Source organism: Bufo gargarizans, chromosome 11, assembly GCF_014858855.1.
Source record: "Bufo gargarizans isolate SCDJY-AF-19 chromosome 11, ASM1485885v1, whole genome shotgun sequence".
Taxonomy (NCBI): Eukaryota; Metazoa; Chordata; class Amphibia; order Anura; family Bufonidae; genus Bufo; species Bufo gargarizans.
Genome location: NC_058090.1, coordinates 41,050,636 through 41,075,778, shown reverse-complemented (window position 1 = coordinate 41,075,778; position 25,143 = coordinate 41,050,636). Strand labels below are relative to the sequence as shown.

Genomic DNA, 25,143 nt, shown 5'->3' with positions numbered 1-25,143 from the left:
CTGCAGCTTGCTATGTACTGTGATATATAGAAGCTGCAGAAGCCAATGGATGAAAATGTTTAACAATCACTTTTTAAGCAAAAACACCCCATCACATATTACCAGTTAAACCAGTAGTGATAGGTTATTTTGGGTAACTGCTGTTTTACGTATAGACAAGCCTATATCAAAAGGTCAGAACCGAGCCTCAACTATCAAGCCATCTCCACTTTCATTCCTGTAATACCACAACAGGGGTGTAACTATGGGAGGTGGGAAGGTTGGTGTCACTGGATGGAGCTTGAGGGGGGCCAAAAAAATCTCTGTTTTATATGAGGAGACCAATTTTTAAAGAAGCAGTTCTAAGAATTGGTCCCAGAACTAACCCTTCTGTGTATTTTACTTTCCCATCAGACCAATGAAACAGAAAATGATGGTTCAAACCAAACCACCGTACCACTCAGTTTAATATCTCCTATGGAGAATTACATTGATGTCCAAGTACCTGCATTGGAAGTAAGTAACACTGTGGGTGGAAACTGTAGATTTTTTCTTTTGCATGATAACCAGACTCTCTGGCCAAATAATTAAAGGGCATCTGTCAGCAGTTTTGTACCTATGACACTGGCTGACCTGTTACATGTGCGCTTGGCAGCTGAAGGCATCTGTGTTGGTCCCATGTTCCTATGTGCCCGCACTGCTGAGCAAAATGATGTTTTATTACATGCAAATGAGGTTCTGGGAGCAACAGGGGCGTTGCCATTACTCTAATAAGGGTCCATTCAGACAGCCGTAGTGCTTTGCAATTTGCGGATCCACAATATACGGATACCGGCCATGTGCGTTCCGCACGTGGCCGCAACCATAATGCCTATTCTTATCTGCGATTGCGGACAAGAATAGGACATGTTCTATTTTTTCTGCGGAGCCGCGGTACGGAATAACGGATGCGGACAGCACACGGTGTGCTGTCCGCATCTTTTGAGGGCCCATAAAAATGAATGGATCCGCAGACCTTCCGCAAAATTGCGGAACGGGTGCGGATCCGTTCATACAGCCGTACGAATGAGCCCTTAGAGGCTCTGCTCTCTCCAACTGCCGCGTCCTCTTCACTTTGATTGACAGGACCAGGCAGTGAAAGAGTCATCACGCCCGTACTTGTGCAGAGTGGCAGTTGCAGAGAGAGCAGAGCCTCTAGGTGTAATGGTAGCGCCCCCGTTGCCCCTAGAGGCTCATTTGTATATAGTAAAACTTCAATTTTCTCACCCTTGGCAAGGATCGGGAGGGGGCAGTGCCAGCCGGTCAGTTTTCTGGTGTAAATATAGACAGAAATCTAGATTTTACTCTAGGCCCACAGACTGCTGCTGGATGCGCCTAATATATGATGAAGTCTGTGCCTCGTCATAAATTAGGTGCATTCTCCAGCAGTGCAAGGGAAATCATAAACTGGCGTGAAACCATGGTCTGTGATAAATTTCCCCCCTTATTCTTTAATTCGTTTTTAATAATATCAGTGCCCAACTTACCAATGTATTTTTGCTCCTCTTTCAGGGAAAGCCTTTGGACATGCAGATCAGATTAAATGAATGGTAAAGTATTTTCTTTGTAAAATATTAAATATGCAAAGCTGCCAAACTATAGACCCCCAGCCATGGTCAGATGCCCATAGGTATTCCCCATCCTGTGAATAGGGGATCACTTTTAGGGTTCATGCACACGACCGTTTGCCGGTCAGGCCTGTATTGCGGCCCGCAAACAGCGGGTCCGCAATATAAGGTCCCCGGCTATTTTTGCACCGCATCACAGATGAAGACCCATTCACTTGAATGGGTCTGCAATTTGGAAGATCCGGTGCGTAACGGTCACACAAACCTCACGGAGTGCTTCCGTGGGGTCTCTCTCCGTGCCTCTCCACCGCAAAAAAAATTGAATATAAAAAAAATATATAATATAAAAAATAAAAAAACCATTTTTTTTACAGTGTGGAAAGGTCACAGACTTATTCAAGTTGAATGGGTCTGTATCCATCTGCAGAATCTGCACGGATGTTGCCCGTGCACTGGGGACCGCAAATTGCGGCCCCCAATGCACGGAGTGGCCTAGTAACGGCCGTGTGCATAAGCCCTTAAATCTGGCACAACCTTAGATTGGTTTTCCGAGATTTTTTTTTAAATGATGACCTATCATCAGTATCTGATCGATGGGGGTCTGATACCCGGGACCCCACCGATCAGCTGTTTGAGAAGGCACCGGCACTCGCAGTAGCACTGCAGGCTGGTATAAAAGTCTCACAAAAACCCTTTAAATACCATGGTAAAATGATACATACAGCAGACAGTAGAATTTGTTCTAATTTTGGACACTTGCTGGGCTTGTGTACTTGTTAGAAAGTGTTAGGCCTTTTTCACACATAAGTGAATCACAGACAGCACACATATCCATCACACATCAGTAGTGTTCCACAGTGACACCACAGAGGCATGCCCTATTGTTGTCCACGATTTCGGATCCCTCACGCACATTATAGTCTGTGGGCGTAAAAACCATGAACACAACACAGATGCCACCAGCGTTTTGTCTGTTCTTTTTGAGGATTGTATATTCAGCTGAGCAGTGTTTGTGGAATATGGATGACGCACATGGAGCAAAAAATGGACACACGGACCAAACACGGATCCTTCAGACATCTTCATGGACCATCTCGTCACAGGTGTCATCATGGACACAGACGCGTGAAAGAGGTCTTAGACCTAAACTTTGTGGGATTAGTTTAATTTTTCAAAGTGATTAGTCGCCGTTTTGGAATCTGTGTTTCTCCATGGGCCCTACTACCTAAGGAATGTTGAATTTTGCAGTTCTAGATAGTATTTTTTCCACGGAGACCTGATGAGTAATGTTAGGAAAAACAACTATACCAAATCAACATTTTTAGGTTTTATACTTCAGAACAACTTTTTATGTCGTCCAATTTTAGTACGCCTATTAATTATAGCATTTCACCATGGTAAACAAAGTTAATCATCCCTAGTAGATATTAGAGCACCATCTGCTGGCATCTTCTAAAGACTTTACACAAAATATACTCTACACTAGACTACAAAATATAAACCTTACAGGATAGCTCCCTCTTCTAAGATCATTAGGGAAGTGCAAACATTTTACGATATACAGTATATATATATATATGCACACACTAATACAAGGTTAAACTTGTAAATGCTCTTGGGAAGGTGTTCCAGTAATATTGTGCATTGCTGGTTATATGTGGCACCCAAGCAAACCTTATATGACACTCTTACCACATCACACAGGAGTCTCATATTAGAAAATTGTCCTCAGTGGAGAGGATCCCAGACAGCATAATGCATAGCTAGGGTTATACATTATAATAATGTAAAGACGGTAGACACTTACAGTTCATATTTGCTCACAAAAATGTATTTTCAGCCCAGAAAAGCTTGATATGAGGCTGGGGTTCGATTTATGTGATAAAGAGAAAATATTTCTTGAAAAACGCCAAAGACTGGTAGCGGACACGTTGAAAAAAGTACTGCAGTTGGAAGAGGATTTGGTCGGTGAAGAGGTAAGAAACTTGTAATACCAAAGCATCCATGCTGAGGATTATTTTTGCCTAGGATATGTGTTGTAGTCTCTGGATAATCTTATTTTTTTTACATTTGGTGTATTTGTCTGTAAACTCTAATTATTTTGCACCTGGCAGGATTGTATTTTCCACTAGGCGCTGGAGGACTAGCGCCTAGGGCGGCACCTTGCAATCCAGCTGCTAGTAATAAGAATAACACAATTTTTTTCATAATGCAATAGCGCAAGCAAGCGAGCGCTTGTTCTCATACTGTTGAGGTGCTTGATACATGTAATAGCAGCTGTCTCCTCCACTGAATGAGCAGCCAACTGTCAGGAAGGAATACTTCCTTCCCGACAATCTATTGCTTCTTGGCTAGTGTAAATGCGCCTTAAGCCACATTCTTATTAGTAAGATATGTAATGAGTGTTTATAAGGGCAGACATCAAAGATAAACAGAGCATGCTACTAGAGAATCTCAAGGCTGTACAGAGAAAGGGGCTCAAAGTTTTTAATAAAGAACAACTGAAAAAAATATTTTTAGCTCAAAATGAGCACAATGTAATAATACGAAAAAAAATTGCCCCCAAGGTGTCCATAGCCTTTACATTTCCTGCAGCTTAGCAAGCTAGACCAGTGTGTTTCGTATAGAGTAAACTCACTGCAAGCTATGTGTCACTCTTTGAATGACTTTGCAAGAAAAAAAGGGCATGATTTAGCAGGAAAGGGGCATAGATTAGCAGGAAAAGAGCATTGTTTATCAGGAAAGTGCGTGGCTTAGCAGGAAAGGGGCATGGCTTAGCAGGAAAGGGGCGCGGCTTAGCAGGAAAGGGGCGCGGCTTAGCAGGAAAGGGGCACGGCTTTGCAGGAAAGGGGCACGGCTTTGCAGGAAAGGGGCACGGCTTTGCAGGAAAGGGGCACGGCTTTGCAGGAAAGGGGCACGGCTTTGCAGGAAAGGGGCACGGCTTTGCAGGAAAGGGGCACGGCTTTGCAGGAAAGGGGCACGGCTTTGCAGGACATGATCTATGATCCAGCATAAGCCAAGGTGATCTTTAGACTATCTGCCTAAGTTTATGCCACTCACATTTTAGACAGAATTAGTAAATCTCCTCTGATCTTGTTGCTTCCACTTTGCTATTATGAAGGTTATAAGCACAGGCTTCTAATATAATGTCAGTACAGACTGACTTCCTTGCTTTTTTTTAGCCCATGTGAAGATGCACAGTTGGTATGTCTGACGAGGCTAGCAGGTTAAGAAATTGCATTATATACTTTCACTGGCTGGGTAATCTGCTGACTGATGTTGGCTTTGTTTTGCAGATTCCAGTTGTGGCAATCATGGCAACAGGTGGAGGAGCCCGCGCTATGACCTCTTTGTACAGTCATTTGCATGGACTTCAGAAGATGGGTCTGCTGGACTGTGTTACATACATAGCAAGTGCATCTGGTTCCACATGGTAAAATGTTCTTAAATAGATTGTTTTAATGTAAAAGTTGCATGATTTGGACAGTTTTCATTTGTATATGTTTGCTAGGATTTACAGTCATGGGCCCCAACTTGGTGCATCAGCTGGTATCAGGGGTATATAGGGCCTCCAGAACACTGGAAGTAGAGAGCTTTTAAGGTTCTCTTTTTCAACTATCGTAAAAAATTAGAAAAATAAATAAATAGAAATGCTGTACCTTGGACCAAACTTTTAGGGTGTATTTTAAAAAATACCAAATTAAAGAAAAAAGATATGGAGTAATGAGGGTACACAGGATGGTCAGCAGCACACAACATAAACCTATGTGCAATTACAGAGGTTTTTTAGGATGCTGCGATAGTAAGCAATGGGTAGCGCTGTGCTTGGTAAGCTGTGAGGAGGCCACTGTGCTCCAGTGAGATGATTGGTGGGGGTGCCAGGAGTCGGACCCCTGCAAATCTCATATTGATGACCTATCCTGAGGACAGGCCATCAATATACAAATTTTGGGAAAACCCCATCAACTCATGGATTTAGGGATCCATGGTGCTGTAAGTTTGGGTCAGGCCGTGACACATGTGAGTAATACAGATGTATAGTATGTCAGGACCACAAATCTGTGGATCCAGTCTTGGGGAGCCTGCACCTGGCAGAGTTATGGGCACCAAGCCTATATAACAGTGCATGGACTACATACAGCTGGGTTTTCGTCTATGGTTGCCTTATCAGGACTATTTATATTTATTGGAACAAATCTGGTACATTTTATTATGGAGAATTTTGGCTCAAATTAGATGTACAGTGAAGAAAAACATTGGGGAAGCTTTACTAATATAAATGTGCCAGAATTCTGTTTCATATTGAGCCAAAATGCTGGGGCACATGCGGTGCATCATTTTATCAAGTACCCTAGACACATTTTTGACTTGCCAATGACAAAAAAGCTTAGATTTGGGAGAAAGACGTATGGTCTCGTTGGAAAGGAGGTGTTGACTAAAATGCAGAGCCACACGATTTTGCCAAAGAGTCAGCAAGTTTCTGGTGTAAGGAAAGGTAAATCGGGTGCATGTTTACACTGTCTAGTCTCAGTTTACTTGGTCTAGTATTGGACTGTTTTAGTAAACCTGCCCTTTAAATGGCTGGTTTAGTAAAAAAGAAAAAAAAAAAGAAAAAGATTTTGGACCATTATCTTTAGTAACACATGAGTAGTACTGCAGATAAGGAGTCCATTATTTTCCTACTGTTCCCCCGCTGTCAGTGCTCAGAGCTGCACTGAAATACATTGTCAGGACTTCTGTGCCTGCACACAAGTCCTCTCTATTATGTTAAAACAGCACAGCAGTCCTGACAATGTATTTCAGTGCAGCTCTGAGCACTGACAGCGGGGGGCAGTAGGAAAATAAATAATAGTGATCTGGACTTCACACTGTATGTGCAGTACTACACATTGGGGTGACAGATTCGCTTTAATGTACAGTTTGCTATTGAACATTCCCATATATACTTTCCCTTGATTTTTATCGTCCCCCAACTGCTCCTAATTTTGCTACGTGGCCAATTTATTAACATTGATTTATTCTTCAATTAGGACGACAAGCAAACTGTATGAGGATCCTAACTGGTCACGAAAGGATCTGTCTGAGGCCATAAACAATGTAAAGAAGCACGTGACCAAAAATAAGATGAACACCTTCTCACTGAGCCGTCTTAAATACTATCGCAATGAGCTCCAGCAGGCGAGCAAAGACGGCCTGAAACCCTCATTCACTGACCTTTGGGGACTAATGATTGAATCAATGTTCAACAATGGGGTAAGAAATAGGAATTTTATAAACCAGATGGACTTTATTGGATTATTTATTCTAACACTCTGAAAGAATAATCCTAAAACATAACATTTAATAATATATGCTGATAAAATCCTAGATACTATGTGCGAAAAATATATACTGGGATGAGCACGGTATCAAACCACTAATAGCAGTGGCCCATGGTCATCTCAGTATAGTGATGATAAATATTTAAAGTGCGCGGCGGCACTGAGTGGGTAACCAGTGTGTCCTACCAGTACCAAGGGAAGGTCGTCGGCTGCTTCACCACACGATATTGTAGTAGTCGTTCATCCTGTATGGATGGTCGGATAAATCACAGGGGAGATAACAACCAGCTGACAGTCAAACACAAGTGTGCAGGGTCCCTAAGGAATCCCTATGGCTGTCTATCCGGTAACCCTGTAACTAAGAGCGTGGTAGCAACCGGACCACAGGGCACTCGTCCTTGAAAGGACGACCCTGTCTGGAACCTTTCCCTGACTCTAAGATGCTGTATGTCCCTAAATATGCATGAGCAAAGTCCCTAATTTAAAGATATTTGGGGCTATTCATCCCATGTGGGATAAATACGGCTAACGAATAATGATACAGGCAAAAGAACAGGTCATAGAAGGTGGTCATGAGAGATAAGATAATATCTCACATAGGGTCTTGGTCAGTGTTAGTAACTGACCTGCAAACTAATAGTGCAGAATTATGATACTATAGATTAGTATCAAATGGATGTTCATACTGCGCAAATGTGTTCAAAGTCGGTTTCTCATAGATATTCAAAGCAACCAAATGGTGGCAAATGAGAAGGAGGGGGGAGGGTGAACCGATGACCGGGCCCATCACCTTATGGGCCCGGTACATCGACGACATCCTGATTGTTTGGAATGCGGGCACCCAGGATTTCAAAAAGTTTGTGGACTTTCTCAATGTAAACAGTATAGGCCTCCGTTTTACCCATGAGGTTAATGATAGTTCGCTTCCTTTCCTGGATGTCCGCATCTCCAAGAATCCTGGTGGAGAGCTCTCTACAACCGTTTTCCGTAAGACAACGGCTACAAACTCAGTCCTACATTGGCAGAGTAGCCACCCTCTGCCATTAAAGAGAGGTATACCCTACGGACAGTACCTGCGCTTGCGCAGGAATTGTTCTGATGAACAAGAGTTCCTACAACAGGCAGCCGACCTCTGACAAAGATTTAGGGCCAGGGGTTACCCCGATAAGGTACTGAGAGGAGCTTTTCAGAGAGCAGCAAACACCCCGAGAGAGACACTACTTACTCCAAAGACCAGACAGGAAAGTGACAGGAAGGTGAGGTTCATTACTACCTTTGACGGCTCTGCCAAAGAATCGAAAGAGATTTTGACACGACACTGGCCTATTTTACTTATGGATCCGGATGTCCGAGAAGTCCTGCATGAATACCCACAGGTGACGTTTAGAAGAGGACAAAGTCTCAAGGACTTATTGGTGCATAGTCATCTTGCACCACCGGCCAAATCTAATACGTGGCTTAGCCGTCGTCCTGTGGGCTGCTTCAGATGTAGTGGCTGTGTGGCCTGTGGTAATATTAACCCAGGAAAAACCTTCTACAGCACTAATCTTAAACGTAGCTTTGATATTAAAGATTTCATTTCATGCAGAACTGTGGGGGTGATATATAAAATCACATGTATTTGCCAAAAGGAATATATCGGCAAAACAAAGCGTGAGTTGCGCAGACGCATAGGGGAGCATCTCCTGGATATCGATAAGCGTCGTGATACCCCAGTGGCACGCCATGTCTGTGATCTACACCAAGGTAACCCCAAGGTCATCAAGGTTATGGGCATTGAGACCGTCAGTCCCCCCAAAAGAGGCGGTGATTGGGACAAGATCCTTCTACAACGTGAGTCACGGTGGATATTTCTTTTAAAAACTGTCACACCTAATGGTCTCAATGAACAGCTGAATTACAGCTGTTTCTTGTAGACTGACATTTTTGTAGATTTATGTCACCGTTATCACCGCCCCTTTGGTAGTAGCTGTCATGTACTAGCCATCACCTTCTCATTTGCCACCATTTGGTTGCTTTGAATATCTATGAGAAACCGACTTTGAACACATTTGCGCAGTATGAACTAATCTATAGTATCATAATTCTGCACTATTAGTTTGCAGGTCAGTTACTAACACTGACCAAGACCCTATGTGAGATATTATCTTATCTCTCATGACCACCTTCTATGACCTGTTCTTTTGCCTGTATCATTATTCGTTAGCCGTATTTATCCCACATGGGATGAATAGCCCCAAATATCTTTAAATTAGGGACTTTGCTCATGCATATTTAGGGACATACAGCATCTTAGAGTCAGGGAAAGGTTCCAGACAGGGTCGTCCTTTCAAGGACGAGTGCCCTGTGGTCAGGTTGCTACCACACTTTTAGTTACAGGGTTACCGGATAGACAGCCATAGGGATTCCTTAGGGACCCTGCACACTTGTGTTTGACTGTCAGCTGGTTGTTATCTCCACTGTGATTCATCCGACCATCCATACAGGATGAACGACTACTACAATATCGTGTGGTGAAGCAGCCGACGACCTTCCCTTGGTACTGGTAGGACACACTGGTTACCCACTCAGTGCCGCCGCGCACTTTAAATATTTATCATCACTATACTGAGATGACCATGGGCCACTGCTATTAGTGGTTTGATACCGTGCTCATCCCAGTATATATTTTTCGCACATAGTATCTAGGATTTTATCAGCATATATTAAATGTTATGTTTTAGGATTATTCTTTCAGAGTGTTGCATTTATTCCGGATAATCTAGAGCGCAGATATACCCTGGTCTGACCTCTTTGTTCCTCTCTATGATTTTTGATTATTTATTCTATACAAAATAAAGAAAATATGATCTGACATAGACTTTTTTGTGCCATAAAAGTGGCATAAAATCTATGATCCTTAAAGAGGACCAGTCACCACTCCTGACATGTCTGTTTTAGTAGCTTCATGCATTCCCCATGTAATAACAATTCTGGAACATCTATTCTTATGACTCCATGTTGTGCCGTTCCTTTATTATTTCTACTAGAAGCTATGAATGAATTGCTAGCAGTCTGCAGTAAGGGTATAGAGGGGAGGTAACCAGTTGGGGGCGTGTACCTGCACAGTCTGACAATGGCAGCACTGATTGGATAGAGTGAGTCTGTGCAGGGACACGCCCCCAACTGGTTACCTCCCCTCTGTACCCTTACTGCAGACTTCCAGCAATTCATTTATAACTTCTAGTAGAAATAATAAACTAATGACACAGCATGGCGTTATAAGAATAGATGCTCCAGAACTGTTATAACACGGGGAATGCATGAAGTTATTAAAACAGGCATGTCAGGAGTGGGGAAAGGTCCTCTTTAAAGGGGTTGACTTACTACAGCAAATTGTGACGGTCACGTACACTACACACAGGGGGGAGGATAGTGACCACTACGCTCCACCCTCACCCCTGGCCCTGCCTACTTGCCTCGCAAGTCCTAATGACAGGGGACAACTAGACGGCAGTCCCTAACTTAGGATACGTGCTGGGAAGACAGACAAATAACGGAACGTGAACGGACCGGGTCAATACCTAGAGAGCTACACAGTACTAAGGAATGAGCAGAGAATATTCAGGAAAAGCCGAGGTCAAATACCAGGAGAGAAACGAAGTACAACAGGAGTCCGCAAAGAATCGTCAGGTGGAAGCCGGGGTCAGGATACAAGGAGAGAGGCGCAGTACAGGAGGAGCAGGCAGAGAATCGACAGGGAACACAGGATCAGGTGAGTATGCAGGAACAAAACAATCACCAGATACTTAAAATTAACAGACAACCTGTGGGCAGCGGGCTGCCTGTATTTATAGTGGGGAGTGAGGGTCATGTGACGTGGCCAGCGTCACATGACCGACAGACAGACAAATCGTGCACCGAGTGATCAGCTTGGCGCTCAATGCAGACCTAGGAGCAGGGAGCCTCCCAGCTAGCAAAGCCGCCCTGGGAACGAGGCCGAACACAGATCCTCGCTCCCGAAGCTAAGCAGCAGGTCTGCGGCTGATGGGAGACAGAGTGCGCCTTTGGCGCCCTGTGACACAAATGGCATTTATCATGTGGAGAAAGTTACTATAAGGCACTTACTAATGTATTGTGATTGCCCATATTGCCTTCTTTGCTGTCTTGATTTATTTTTCCATCACATTATATATATATATATATACATATATATGGCTTCTATCCAGGAATTACGACCACCCTGTAATCCATCAGTGGTTGTGCTTATACACTATAGGAAAAGCACCAGCCTCTCTAGTGGCCGGGACCATTGGAGCAGGCATAGGCGCACATGTGCTATCTCGTATATCGGGGCTGCTGGGGGGGTGCCTGTAACCTCTGGAAACAAGCAGTGTAAATGTGATACCATTTGCTGACAACCCCTTTAAAAACTTTGTTAAGGGCAATATCCACATGTTGCTGAAATGTGTGACTGCAAATCTGTTCCAATCCTCTGAAAGGGTTTGTTTCTGCAGCATGTGCATGGATTTCTGCAAGCCCCATTCAGATGAATAGGGAATTTGCAAAAATGTCTGCAATGCATCTGCCTTGTGGAAGCATAAGCTAACTCAGAGCGGGTGATGCATGGGGGTTAGATGCATGCATGGGGGGGGGGGGGGGCAGAAAAGTTGTTTTATAAAAAAAAAAAAAAAAAAAGAAGAACGTTAACCTATTGTGCAATAAGTGTCTTTTTGTAATTATTTCTCAGCTCCATTTTTCCATTTCCTTATTTTGTCCCTACAGAGAAATGAGAGCAAGCTTTCCGATCAACAACCAGCCTTGGACAATGGTCAAAACCCATTACCCATTTACCTTGCTATGAATGTGAAACAAAACACCATCAGCACAGTGGATTTTAAAGGTATCTACATTGTACCACATCTGTCATACGTGAAATATATTGAACTACAATGTATTTCACTTGAAAGTAGTGCCAAGATATGGAGCCCATAAAAGTCCATCAAACTCATTTGGAAACTAGATCGGAGTAGTCATGGCTTCTGTTATAGATGGAACGTAGGCAGGGTACTGAATCTCATTCCCATCACATACAATGGGGGCATATCGCTAAGATATGCCCCTATTGTCTGATAGGTGCAGGTCCCACCTCTGGGACCTACACCTGCAATGAGAACGAAGTGGGGAAATTAATGGAGGGCGCACTGCGCATGTGCAGCCGCCCTCCATTCATTTTAATGGGGTTGCCGAAAATAGCCGAGCGCTGGCTCGGCTATTTCCGTCTGCCCCATAAAAATGAATGGGAGCCAGGGCCGCTCCCATTTCTTGTATAGGAGCAGCGTGGACCAGCGCTTGGTGGTGGCCGGAACCCGAGAAACCCGGCGTCCTCCAGCCACAGCTCTCCCTGCTCCGTTCTCCTTGTAGGTGCGGGTCCCATCTCTGGGACCCGCACCTATCAGACAATGGGGGCATATCCTAGCGATATGCCACCCTTGTATGTGATGACAAAACCCCTTTAAAGAGATCAGTCCTGTGTGGAAACTTACTGGAAGTACTCCTTGGTATGAAGACATATTGGCAATGCTCCATGGCAAAACAATATGCAAAGAGGTACCTCCCAAGGAAAGAAAAAACATCTCATTAGCGCCACCTTGTGGAAGTGTCTCCATTCCATTATAGATGGAAGCCATGCTGCTGAGACAAGATATTGGTACAGGACCCATGGCAATCGGCCGGTGTCTGCAATCTGCACTCCTTTGAAGAAGAAATATGGTCTACCACCTATGCTAATACCGTAAAGAATTCAGGGCACATTCAAAAATCTACAAGAAATCAAAGGTCTTTTTTATATATTTGTCTTCTTATAAATGAAAAATGATTTTGTCTCCTGTATAAATATTCCAGCAATTTTTACATAAATGTCTCACTCTGACTGAAACGTCGTCACTTACCATATCTGGACTCATGTATGTAAAAATAACTGGAATATTTATACAGGAGACAAAAAAAATTTTGGTTTATAAGAAGACAAATATATGACAAAGACTTGATTTGATGTCCATTTTTGAGTGTGCCCTGAATTCTTTACATTATCGGGTGTGGTTGAAGAACTCCTCTCCCAGTGGCACCTCACTACTGCATGTATTAGGAGTGCTCTTCCAATTTCTACACCTCTACTATACCACGCCTCATTTTTACAATCTTTTAATGTTTTTTTTAATAATGATCATTAAAGTGGTTACTGTTGATCAATGTGAGTCTTCGTTAAAATTCTGCACCATTTTTTATATTTCATAAGGTATTCTCCCTCGTTTACAAAGTTATTTGTGCTGTCCATACAGAGTTCATGTCCACAAGATGGCTGCTGATGGAGGGTCATGTGACCAGGCAAATCACCTCCATGTGATGTCTCCTCCATTCCAATATACTGCCCCTGCCATCTCTACCTGTTCTGTTGGAGGTTTAGTGCAGGCGCAGTGCATTTGAATGGAGGAGACATCACATGGAGGTGATTTGCCTGGTCACATGACCCTCCATCAGCAGCCATCTTGTGGACATGACCTCTGTGTGGACAGCAAGAAGATTTTGTAAACAAGGGAGAATACCTTAGGAAATATAGAAAATGGTGCAGAATTTCAATAAAAACTATATTAGTAATTGCCATATAATCATCTCACAAACACATTGGTCAACTCAACAGTAACCAGAAAGGGCCGACCCCTTTAAAATGTATGCTTTAGTGGCACTTTTTTATATGTTTCGTCAGTGACAGTAATTTATTTTGCTGCTATAAATACCATTAGTAAACGTTCCCCACCCTCTAATAATGTGATATGTATGGCCGCAATCTAAGAGGTAAAAATTTAGAAGTGGGTCCTGGATTTTAGTGTCTCCACAGTGTAATTGCAGTGTATCGAGTGACAACACAGTGCCATAAAGCACCAGTCAGAAAAGTCCCATATTGCAGCCAGCAACAGTTCTAGCAGTGCCAGCTATAGTGCTCCTATAACATAACTTGTCACAGGACCCCACAATGGGGCCATCCAGTCACAACGCTAACCACAATGTCCCCTTCAAAGAGCCAGCCAGCTGTGTGCATCCCCGGCCATTCAGTCCTCGTGCCCATACAACAGTACCCTCCATTCAACATCTCCTCGCAGTGCCAACCATCTGCACCGCACTGAAGCACAGAAGGATTTGTTACTCTGATGACATTAATATGAATTCACTCATAGATCCGTTTATTAAATATTGTGTGTCATTTCAGAGTGGTGTGAATTTACGCCTTATGAAGTAGGACTCCTCAAATATGGCGCCTTTATCCGAACAGAGGATTTTGGGAGTGAATTCTACATGGGGCACTTGATGAAGAAACACCCAGAACAACGTATTTGCTTTCTACAAGGTAAGGTCTCATGCATGTGACCGTATTATGGCTCTGTATAACCTTTGACTTTTTATGATACTTTAAAGGGGTTATCCCATGACTAATGTAAAAATTGCAAATCAGCCCTCATATAGTACATAACAATCTCTTTCTAACAAAGCTAGAACCAGCCCTGGACCTCACACAGATCCAGAGATCTCCCCATTCATTGCTCTGCTAGATTTATATCAAGCTGACAGCTCAAGGGGAGTGTCTTTTCTGCTGCAGCTAAGGGGGCGTGTCCATGCTCTCCCTATCACAGCTCAGGAGGCGTGTCTCAGCTCTCCCTATAACAGCTCAGGGGGGCGTGTCTCAGCTCTCCCTATCACAGCTCAGGCGGCATGTCTCAGCTCTCCCTATCACAGCTCAGGGGGAGTGTCTCAGCTCTCCCTATTACAGTTTAGGGGGAGTGTCTTTTCTGCTGCAGCTCAGGAGGTGTGTCCATTCCGCTGCAGCTCTCACCCTATCACAGCTCAGGAGGCAGTTGAAGAATGAAACTGAGCATGTGCGGCCATCTCAGTGAGACGGACAATGAAATAAGAAAAGAAACAAACAGCAGGTGGCGCTCTACTAGATACATTTTATTGAATGACTCAGTGGTTATGTTAAATTTTTAATTACATGCAATTATAAAAGAATTCAGATCCAGGTGCTGGTTTGAAAACTGTAGAATATTTTTGGTAGGACAACCCCTTTAAAAGCCAGGCCCTATGACATAGTCTCTACCTCTGTATACCGCTAATTCAGATGTTTGTATCACATGCTGTTATGCTCTATTGAATTACGAAGGCCCTCTCACCTAGAGGGTTAATCCTGTAATAAAGTGCTGCACAGTGATAAAAGGGGTGCCCGTAGAGGTAGCCTCAGGGATTTTCAGGGGTTCTACCATGTGCTTGGAGCCTAATGCTTAGAACTGGACAACATAATTTAAGTAGGGAGATAAATCTGAAAAATAAGAAACTTTTTAAGAATGTTTCCAAACCTTTAAAGAGATTTTCTACTCTTCAGGATAGGCCATCAATATCAGATCTCCTGGGGTCCAACACCCCGCAGCTCCGCTGATTAGCTGTTCTGCAGTAGCTCCAGGGCTTGAACTACACACCTCCATCCTTTGTGCAGTGGGTGTAGCTAGTTACTGCAGCACTGCTCCCATTAAGGTCTCATGCACGCCGCCGTTCCATGCGTTAGGGACCGTAATTTGTGGTCCCCATTTTACTGGCAACATCCGTGCGGATTCCACAGACGGTCCAGACCCATTTAACTTGAATGGGTCCGTGATCAGTCCGCACTGCAAAAAAATATAACATGTTCTATTTTCAAGTGAATGGGTCCAAATCCGTGATGTGGGGTGTACACAGCCGGTGCCTGTATATTGCAGACCCGCTGTTTGCGGGCCACAATACAGGCATGACCGAGCAACGGCCGTGTTCATGAGCCCTAAAGTGAATGCACTGAGAAAACTGTGCAGTTCTGCACTGGTGCCAACTACGTAGAAACAGCTGATTGGCTGGGGTGTGGAGTCTCAGACTCCCACCGATCAGATATTGACAAGCTATCTTGAGGACAACATATGGATAACCCCTTTAAGTTCTTACACATGATATCACCTGCATAGGCAGAGATAGCTTCATTTTAACATTGACCTGCACATGTTCTCTTCAGCTGGAGGATTGGTCTTCAGAAGTATTTCCCCTGGTAGATTATAAACAAAATGACATTCTACATACCGCTAAAGTTTAAAGGGATTGTGCCCCTATATTGATCACCTATCTGCAATATAGGTTATCAATATCCGATTATCGGGGGTCCGACTGCCACCACGCCCAGCGATCATCGGTTTGAAGAGGTAGCGGCCCCTGTGCAATCCCTGCTTCTTGTTAAAACTTAACTGCACGCCGTCTCACTTGTAGCGGCGGTGCTTGTCCCATTCATGTGTAAGTGTAATTACACTGTGCAGCCGGTGCAAAGGTAATTCTGAAGCGGAATCTTCATTCGCACAATTGTCGCTACCTCTTCACACAGCTTAACGCCAGGAATAACGGGAGTCGGACCCCTGCCAATCTGATATTGATGACTAATGCTGAGGATACTGTAGGTCTTCAGTATCTTAGCAGTACAATTGACTGTCCATAGCCGCTGTCTTCTCGTCTTTTACTATCCTCCCCAAAATGTGGTGAAGGGATCCATAACTGACTAATGTGTTTTGCTGTTCCTCTCATATAGGTTTATGGGGAAACGTCTTCTCCTTGAATTTAGTGGACACTTGGTATTTAACAACACAACCGGATACCTTCTGGGAGACGTGGGTTAAAGACAGAATTAAGGATATTGGTAAATTACTTTCTGTATTCACATATACTTTCTTCCTATATTTATAGTATTTTCTTTTATTATTTTATGCACTTATATAGCGTTGCTATATTCCGCCGCACTTTACAGACATAATAAAAAATGTAAACTGCAATAGTATGTTGTTTTTTTCAATGTTGCTTTGCTTTTAGACAAAGAAGATATCCTGGTGAGGAGAGAATCTGCGCAGACAAAAACCCATCTGTTCACCCCTGCTGGTACTTTCAGTCGCATTTGGAAGGGGTTATTGACCAACAGGCCCATAGATGGGGAGCAATACAATTTCTTGCGGGGACTTTACTTACACAAAGATTATCATCAGCAGCCACAGTTCAACACATGGAAAGGTAATTCACGCATTCTGGTAATATAGCTATAGCTGTTGCATTAATCCAAGGGTCAGCAGGCACTCTGGTTTTTGTAAAACTACAAGTCCCAGCATGCATACTTGCTTGGCTGTTCTTGTACCTCTCCAAAAAAGTGAATGGGACATTCTGGGTTATGTAGTCTAAGAACCGCTGGAGTGCTGCAAGTTGCTGATCCCTGCTCTATACTATCTGAATCATTGTTAGTATGATTTTTATTGCTACTATTATTATTTTTAATATTACTATTTTAACCCCTTAAAGGGGTTGGCCCATCTCACACATCGGTGGCATATAGCCTATCTCTAAAACTGGGCCTCCAAAGTGAACAAGCGCACTGTGCAAGCGCAGCCACCATTTATTCGCTTCTATGGTAGTGCGGAAAATAGCTGAATGCTGGTTTGGCTATTTTCTGAACTGCCATAATGGTTAATGGAGAGGTGGCTGCCCTCCGTTTGCTTCTATGGGAGTTCCAGAAATAACTGAGCTAGCTCGCTTGGCTCTTTTCAGAACTCCCATAGAAGTTGTTTCAAAACATGAATTCAAAAGATTTGAGATCGAATAGGCTTATGCAGGCTAAGTGAATAAATATATTTACTAAGTGTGATTACATATAACATTACACAGACAAATCATATACTCAATAAAAAGTTAATACATCACCAGCCTAAATATGCAATATTATGGGGTGAGACTCCTTCAATCAGCGTTATAATGCATGACCGACACCCCAGGGTTTACAAGAGATAGGGCAAATCCATATTTACATCTTACCTAAGATGAATTTCTAGGTGGAGTCCCCCGAATGTATGTGAGTCACAGAGTTTAAACCTTTAGGCCCCTCTTCCAGTCTGTAGCACGCATGTCTCTGAGATCCCTCAGGAATGTGATCGGTACAATGGGGGATCGGTACTACATTACAAGGCACATCATTACACAGAATGGTAATAATAAAAGAAAACAGAATTAAAGTGACAGAACCAATCAGTACTTTAAAAATACCCTGACAATACAGAAGTGAATGGAGAGTGCGCAGTGCAAGCGCCACAACGTTTGAATTTTGTATTTTTCATGGCACCATTTAATCAACATATATTGTATTAGAAAATGAAAAAAAAAAATAATTGTTGGGTGAAATTGTAAAAAAGGACCTAAGTCCACCATAATTTTTTTTTTTTGGGGGGGGGGTGTTATTATGGGGTTCATTATGCACTAAAAATGACAATACAGGCTTATTGTGGGTTGGTACGATTACAGCGATACCAAATCTATATAGCTTTTATTTTGTTCTACATTCAAATAAAATAAAAACCTATAAAAATAATAATTTCTTTGCATCATCATATTCTGACAGCCATAACTTTTTTCATATTTCCCTGTATTAGGGCATGTTTTTTTTGCGGGGTAAGCTGTAGATTTTATTGGTACCATTTTGGGGTGCTTATGACTTTTTGATCCTTTTTGTTCAATTTTTTTGGGGGGGGACAGTCACAAAAAATGATGAATTGCACTATATACTGTATATACTGGCGTATAAGACTACTTTTGAGCCCTAGAAAATATTTTCTAGAGTGGGGGGTCGTCTTATACGCCGGGTATGGCGGGCGCTGCAGTGCCGGGACGCCCGAACTATCAACAGAGAGAGCCCAGGCTATTGCCTTGTATCCCCAGCAGCTGAGAGCTGCGATGTAACCCACGGCATATGCCCCCCCTGCACTGTACCTTGTATACCGCCCCCTGCTCTGTACCTTGTATGCCTCCCCCCTGCTCTGTACCTTGCATGCTCCTTGTACCGCCATCCTCCCAGCATCTCGCTCCTACGCATGTGCGAGATTTCATGCGGCGAGCGTGGATACACTGGATCCTCACGGCCGCTCGCATCTCGTTCCTGCGCATGTGCGAGATCTCCGTGCGGCGTATCTAAGTGCGGCGCAGATGTGCATATGTGAATGTGAAGAATAACATAACAAAAACATGTTCAGGGTATAGGTGGCACATGTTTAGGGTCTGGGAGGCAGGACAAGGAAGGTGGTGGGATGCAGGGATGGTGCTGATACCATGGGATGGCGGTGGTACCTAGGGATGGTGGTGGGATGCAGTAATGTAATGCTGTGTGTTGAAAAAGGGGTAGTCTTATACGGCGAGTATATCCCAAACTCTATATTTTCAGTGTAAAAGTTGGGGGTCGTCTTATACGCCCAGTCGTCTTATACGCCGGCATATACGGTATATATATATATATATATATATATATATATATATACTCTTGAGTGCTGCGTTGATTTTTCCTTGAATATACAAGCCTATGGTCAAAGGCGAGACGCTTGCACCTGATAACCTCTAAAGTGAGTGCTGCCGAATTTCATATAATATATATATATATATATATATATATATATATAAAAATATATACCAGTATGTATGTTTATTTTTTTTTCCCGTTACAGCATTCACAACGTAAGAAAAATATTTTTATATTTCCAAGACAAAGTGCAGTGTAATGAAGCGGAAGCGCCGCTCACATGGTGCGCTGCCTTCTCTTCAAACAGCAGATCGGCAGGGGTGTCATCAATATTAACGGCTGGACGACCCCTCGCAGGTCCTTGTGACCAGGTGTCTGCTGTATTATACAGCTTGCACCCCCCTCATATGGAGCAAACTCCGCTCCTGAGCCTGCTCTATACATACCCTTAATGCAAATGACGTACCTGTACTTCACTGTGCATTAAGGAGTTAATGCTATTAATATTACTATTATTATTATTATTATTATTTCATTATTATTTTTATTAATATTATATTATTATTACTATTATGTTATTGTTATTATTATTTTTATTGTCTTACAGATTGTGATTTAGACAACTTTCCTAATAAGCTCACACCACTTGCTGACAATCTGTGTCTTGTGGACGCTGGTTATTTCATTAATGCCAGTTTTCCGCCTTTACTCCGAACAGAGAGGAAAGTCGACGTCATAATATCTTTAGATTATACGCTAGACACCCCCCTTCAGGTAGGTCATTTTCTCTAACTGTAGCAGAAGGTATTATCTAGCTATGCTTAAAGGGGTTGTCCGGGCTCTCCTCTATTGATGACCTGTCCTCAGGATAAGTCATCGATATCAGATCGGCGGGGTCAGACACCCGGCACTCCCGCCAATCAGCTGTATGAGGAGATGGCGCACACAGAGTACACGTGCCGCCCCCCGTCTCTCTTCCTGTTCGCTGCTGCTTTGTCATAGACATAGCAGCAGCAGGAAGAGAGACGGGAGACGGCACGTGCACACTGCGCGCGCCGTCTCCTCATACAGCTGATCGGAGGGGGTGCCGGGTGTCGGACCTCCGCCAATCTGATATTGATGACCTATCCTGATAGGTCATCAATATAGGAGGGGGGGGGGGGCGGCTTCCTCACATCCTGACATGGCTATTTTATGATCAAAATCTTTTACTGACATCAATCAAGAAATGAATTAAAAAATGAATGTACAAAATGAGACAATTACGTAAACACAATGAATGTGACATTTATTTATACAACTTATATAAGAAGTAAATATAAAGTTATAGATAAAGGAGGGGGGGGGTAAAGAAAAGGAATGGAGAAGAAGAAAGTGAAAAGGAGAAAGGAAGGAAAAAAACATTAATCAGCCCCATACATTATCATTAGCCATTATTAACATCTTAAAGGGGTTGTATATAAAAAAATATATATAAATATATATATCTGGAAGGTTGTTAAAGCAATAAAAAAATTATATTCATCATTACAGACCCCCTCCATTCCTGCATCGGCACTCTGAACCTCCTAGTTGCTGCAGCCATTACATCATGTTCTTGGCTGCAGTGATGACATGCCCATATACCACACATGACTGCTGCAGCCGATCGCTGACTTTAACATGTCATGAAACCGCTGAGGCCAGTGATCGGGCACAGCACCGCTTAATTTTTTGCAAACAAAGCCGGGCCGAAGGTTTGAAGCAGCAGCGATGGAACGGAGGTGGGTTGGGACAGTCTGCTACCGGACTGCAATCCACTGTAAGACAGTCACCCTCTGATTACAAATAATTAGAAAATATTCACTATATGGACAAAAGTATTAGGGCACCTATACATGACACCTGCAGGAGCTTTTATCACATCCCATTGTAAATCCCTAGGCCTTAATATGGGGTTGGTACAACTTTTACAGCTAAAACGGCTTCCACTCTTCAGGGAAGGCTTCCTACAGGATGTTGTTGTGTGTCTGGGGGAATATTTGCCCCTCCATCCAGAAGAGCATTTGTGAGGTCAGACACTGATGTTGGACAAAAGGGCCTGGCTCGCAATCTCCATTCTAGTTCATCCCAAATGTGTTGGATGGGGTTGAGGTCAGGGCTCTGTGCACCCAGTCAAGTTCTTCGACACCAAACTCACCCAACCATACCCAGATGGAGCTTGCTTTGTGCAGTCGGACGCAGTCATGCTGGAACAGAAAAGGGTCTTCTTCAAACTATTCCCACAAAATTGGAAGCATACAATTGTCCAAAATTTCTTAGTAAGCCTAAGCGTTAAAGGAGTTTTCCGGGATTTTTCAACTGATGAACTATCCTCTGGATGGGTCATCAGTATCTGATTGATGGGGTTCGACATCGGGGACCCCCACCAATCAGCTGTTTGAGAAGGCCCCCCCACGGGCTTCTCTCTGTTTACCAAGCACAGCGCCGTACGTTGTATAGTGTCTATGCTTGGTATTGCAGCTTAGATCGATTCACTTTAATGGAGCTGAGCTCATTTTACCGATGAACGTGATGTCACATGGCCTAGAAAATGCTTCGGCACTAACGTGAGCTGCAGTGTTTCTCAAACAGGTGAATTGCCGGAGTCCCAAGAGTCGGGCCCTTACCAAGAATATACTCATGACCAGAGGATAGGTCATTAGTTAAAAAATAAAATAAAAAATAAAATATCCCTTTAAGATTTCTCATCACTGGAACTAAACGGCCTACGCCGCCCCTGGAAAATAATTCCTCCTCCACCAAACTTTCCAGTTGGCACAATGCAGTCAGATCTAATGGCATTTGCGGAACTCAGACTCGTCCATCAGACTCTGAAGTAGAGAAGCATGAACACATTTCCGCTGCTCCAGAGTCCTGTGGCTTGCATACATGGCTTGCGTCCGTGGACACTCATGCCACGAAGCTCCCTACAGCACAGTATTTAGCTGATGTTAATACCAGAGGAGGTTTGGACTCTGCGGTTTTAAAGTCAGTAGATCGTTGGTGGCTTTGAACCTCAGCACTTGGCGACCCCACTCTGTAACTTTACGTGGCCTCCACTTCCTAGGAGTTGCTGTGGTTCCTCAACGCTTCCACTTTGCAAAAATACCACTCACAGTTAATGTTAGGAACGAAATTACTCAAAGACTAGATGAGCTGGGCTTTCACTAATGTTGTTGTAGAGGCAGACTGCATGGCTAGTGGCTGGATTTTATACACCTGTGGCAATGGGACTGAATAAAACACCTAAACCCAATGATTACAGAGGTGTGTCCTAGTATGTTTGTGTATATATTGTATTTTTTTTGGTGGGTAGTACTTATGAATACGTACTTAATTGTATTGCAAGTTATTTATTCACACACTCTTATCTGTTTTCAGTCTGTGGAACAGACGTGTAATTACTGCACGACACAAGGTATTGTATTCCCTAAGGTATCGCTGAGTGAGGAGGAGAGGAAGACACACAAGGAGTGCTATGTTTTCAATGAAAAAGATAATAATGCGTGTCCTATTGTACTTCACTTCCCCCTTGTGAATGAGACTTTCAAAAAATTTAAGGAACCAGGTATGATCACAGAGTGCTGGTATTTAATCTGAATTTACTTTACAGCATTATTATGAATTTCTTAAGAAATTACCCAATTACTTATATTACAAGCAGGACCAATTTGTGTCATAGGGAGGGTGAGTAAACATGGGTTATCCACAGAAGATTCGACCTTGTCGCTGGGTCTCCTCTCTTTGAGCTCTTAGATAAAATCATCATTTACGGATCTATGTGGTGCAACTATACAATTCTATGGGCCCCTATTGTACCTCCTTTTGTCTGTGATATTTTTTTTAACAGCTTATGGACACTAATGATTTCTTAATATGTACATGTACATGCATTCCCATGGGCCATGGTAACCGTTCAAGAGGGAGGGTGCAAAATAATTCCTATCAAATATCAGTATTAGACTACTGGCATTGCCCCAGAATAGGGCAGTTGCAAATTGTTTCTTGTTATATAATGTTCTGATGTAGTGTATAACCCAGTATGGCTCTGTATGGATCAGTCGGGGTTAACAATCCTGATTCTTCCATTGTAGGAGGCAAGGAGATGGACTTAGGCCCACTCCTAGTTCTGTAATAGCTGAGGAGGTGAGAGGAGCTACATGTGCTCACTTCTTGAAGCTTTGCATCAAGAAAGCCTCTCTACTTTCCAGTACTCGACAGAGGAAAGAAAGAACCAAGAAGGTCAGAATCTGCAAGGCTGAGCATTGTAGTCAATTCACTGTTTTAAGGCACACCTTTCATACTTTGACACAATCCTGGCCAGTTGTATCTTAATCCTGTACCCATCATCCTTAGAAATAAGGATACGATTTACAAGAACCTTATTACCAGCTTAGATTCTGCAGAGAGAGAGAGAGAGAGAGACTATGCAGAGATAGAGGAAAGGAGTACTACAACCCCCCTGCTTGCCTATATCCATACAACACTTTCAGGGAAGATTTGCACTGAGAATTGTCTGAAACAGTTTTTGATACCACTGGATGTACTATAACTCCCATTATGCACTTTAGTAAAGAGAGACTTGTCTATTTTCTACAACTGGCCTGGGTCCTGACTCCAGCACCCTTTGCTGGCCACAGCACCTACACCTCCTGCCCTTGCACATGTACAAAACTCAAAACACCAAGGGCACCCTAACTACCATCCGGCAGGAGCGCCAACTTTATGGTTTGCCCCGAGGAAAGAAAGGCGGCGCCCTCCTGTCACTGTTTGGCCCTAGGGAGAATCGGTGTTAGAACTGCCACTGTGAATATCTGTTGCAGCTAGAGTCACTACCACTCCCATTCTCCGCCCCGCTACTTTGCGGCAACCTCACTGCAAGTTCTATACCATGCTACAATTTGTTTCTTTTTTCTTTCAGGTGTATTAAGATCTCCAGAAGAAATGTCAGATGGGAATGTGGATGTTACGGGAGCCTTTTCCCCCTATTTTCTAACAAACTTTACTTACAGTGAGCGGGACTTTGACAGATTGATGAAACTAACCCAGTACAACCTCTCAAACAACAGAGAGTTAATCCTAGATGCTCTGCGCATTGCAGTACAGAGCAGGAAAGCGAGGAATCTTTCGCATGAAGTTCATCAAGTGCAAAAGAAGACTTAACACCTGGATTCCAACAATTGGAAGCTCGTAGCAGCATTTTCACGGGACTCGGTTGGAAATACATATTTAAATCTTACAAAATATAGTCAACTCATGTGAACATTTGTGTGTGGTATATAAAGCAGGTAGGGTGGAGCAGCACTATTGAAGCTGAACCATGTGGCTGCTAAGTTTCAGAGGGTAGAACCCCAAACCCTCCATGGAAATCATTGGCTCTAGAAGAAAGAAGCAACACTACCCAGGAGGATCCAATGCAAGTGGAAGTTCATTCGCCCAGCGTTACAAGGCAACATCTCAGCTCTTCATTGAAGACCATTTATAGCCATTTTCAAGCTTGAAAATGACTTCACATGGGTTGCACCAAGCCTTAAAGGGGTCGGCCACTTTCTGGTTACCGTTGACCAATGTGTTTGTGAGATGATTATATGGCACTTACTAATATAGTCTTTGTTGAAATTCTGCACCACTTTTATATTTCATAAGGTACACCACTTTGAATACTAAGTCTTTTGTGCTGTCCACACAGAGGTCCTGTCCATAAGATGGCCGCTGATGGAGGGTCATGTGACCAGGCAGATCACCTACATGTGATGCCTCCTCTATTTAAACACACAGCACGTGCACTAAACTCTCAGCAGAACAAGTGCAGTTGGCAGGAGAAATGTGTTTGAACGGAGGAGACATGAAATGG

At 43.2% G+C, this 25,143-nt stretch overlaps 1 protein-coding gene across 3 annotated transcripts in view; it reads left to right on the top strand.

The window, feature by feature from the left end:
• LOC122921592 (cytosolic phospholipase A2 epsilon-like) overlaps nucleotides 1-24,552 on the top strand; it is a 61,099-nt gene extending 36,547 nt beyond the window's left edge. For all 3 annotated transcript variants that reach the window (XM_044271684.1, XM_044271685.1, XM_044271686.1), the window contains 12 exons: nucleotides 394-495; nucleotides 1,531-1,568; nucleotides 3,427-3,562; nucleotides 4,883-5,019; nucleotides 6,617-6,839; nucleotides 11,672-11,789; nucleotides 14,154-14,291; nucleotides 16,536-16,643; nucleotides 16,814-17,008; nucleotides 19,876-20,042; nucleotides 22,671-22,857; nucleotides 24,211-24,552. In XM_044271684.1, the coding sequence (XP_044127619.1) occupies nucleotides 394-495; nucleotides 1,531-1,568; nucleotides 3,427-3,562; nucleotides 4,883-5,019; nucleotides 6,617-6,839; nucleotides 11,672-11,789; nucleotides 14,154-14,291; nucleotides 16,536-16,643; nucleotides 16,814-17,008; nucleotides 19,876-20,042; nucleotides 22,671-22,857; nucleotides 24,211-24,452 (1,791 nt within the window). In that variant the 3' untranslated portion in view covers nucleotides 24,453-24,552. The remainder of the gene's footprint in view (nucleotides 1-393; nucleotides 496-1,530; nucleotides 1,569-3,426; nucleotides 3,563-4,882; nucleotides 5,020-6,616; nucleotides 6,840-11,671; nucleotides 11,790-14,153; nucleotides 14,292-16,535; nucleotides 16,644-16,813; nucleotides 17,009-19,875; nucleotides 20,043-22,670; nucleotides 22,858-24,210) is intronic.
• Nucleotides 24,553-25,143: the final 591 nt, after the last annotated feature.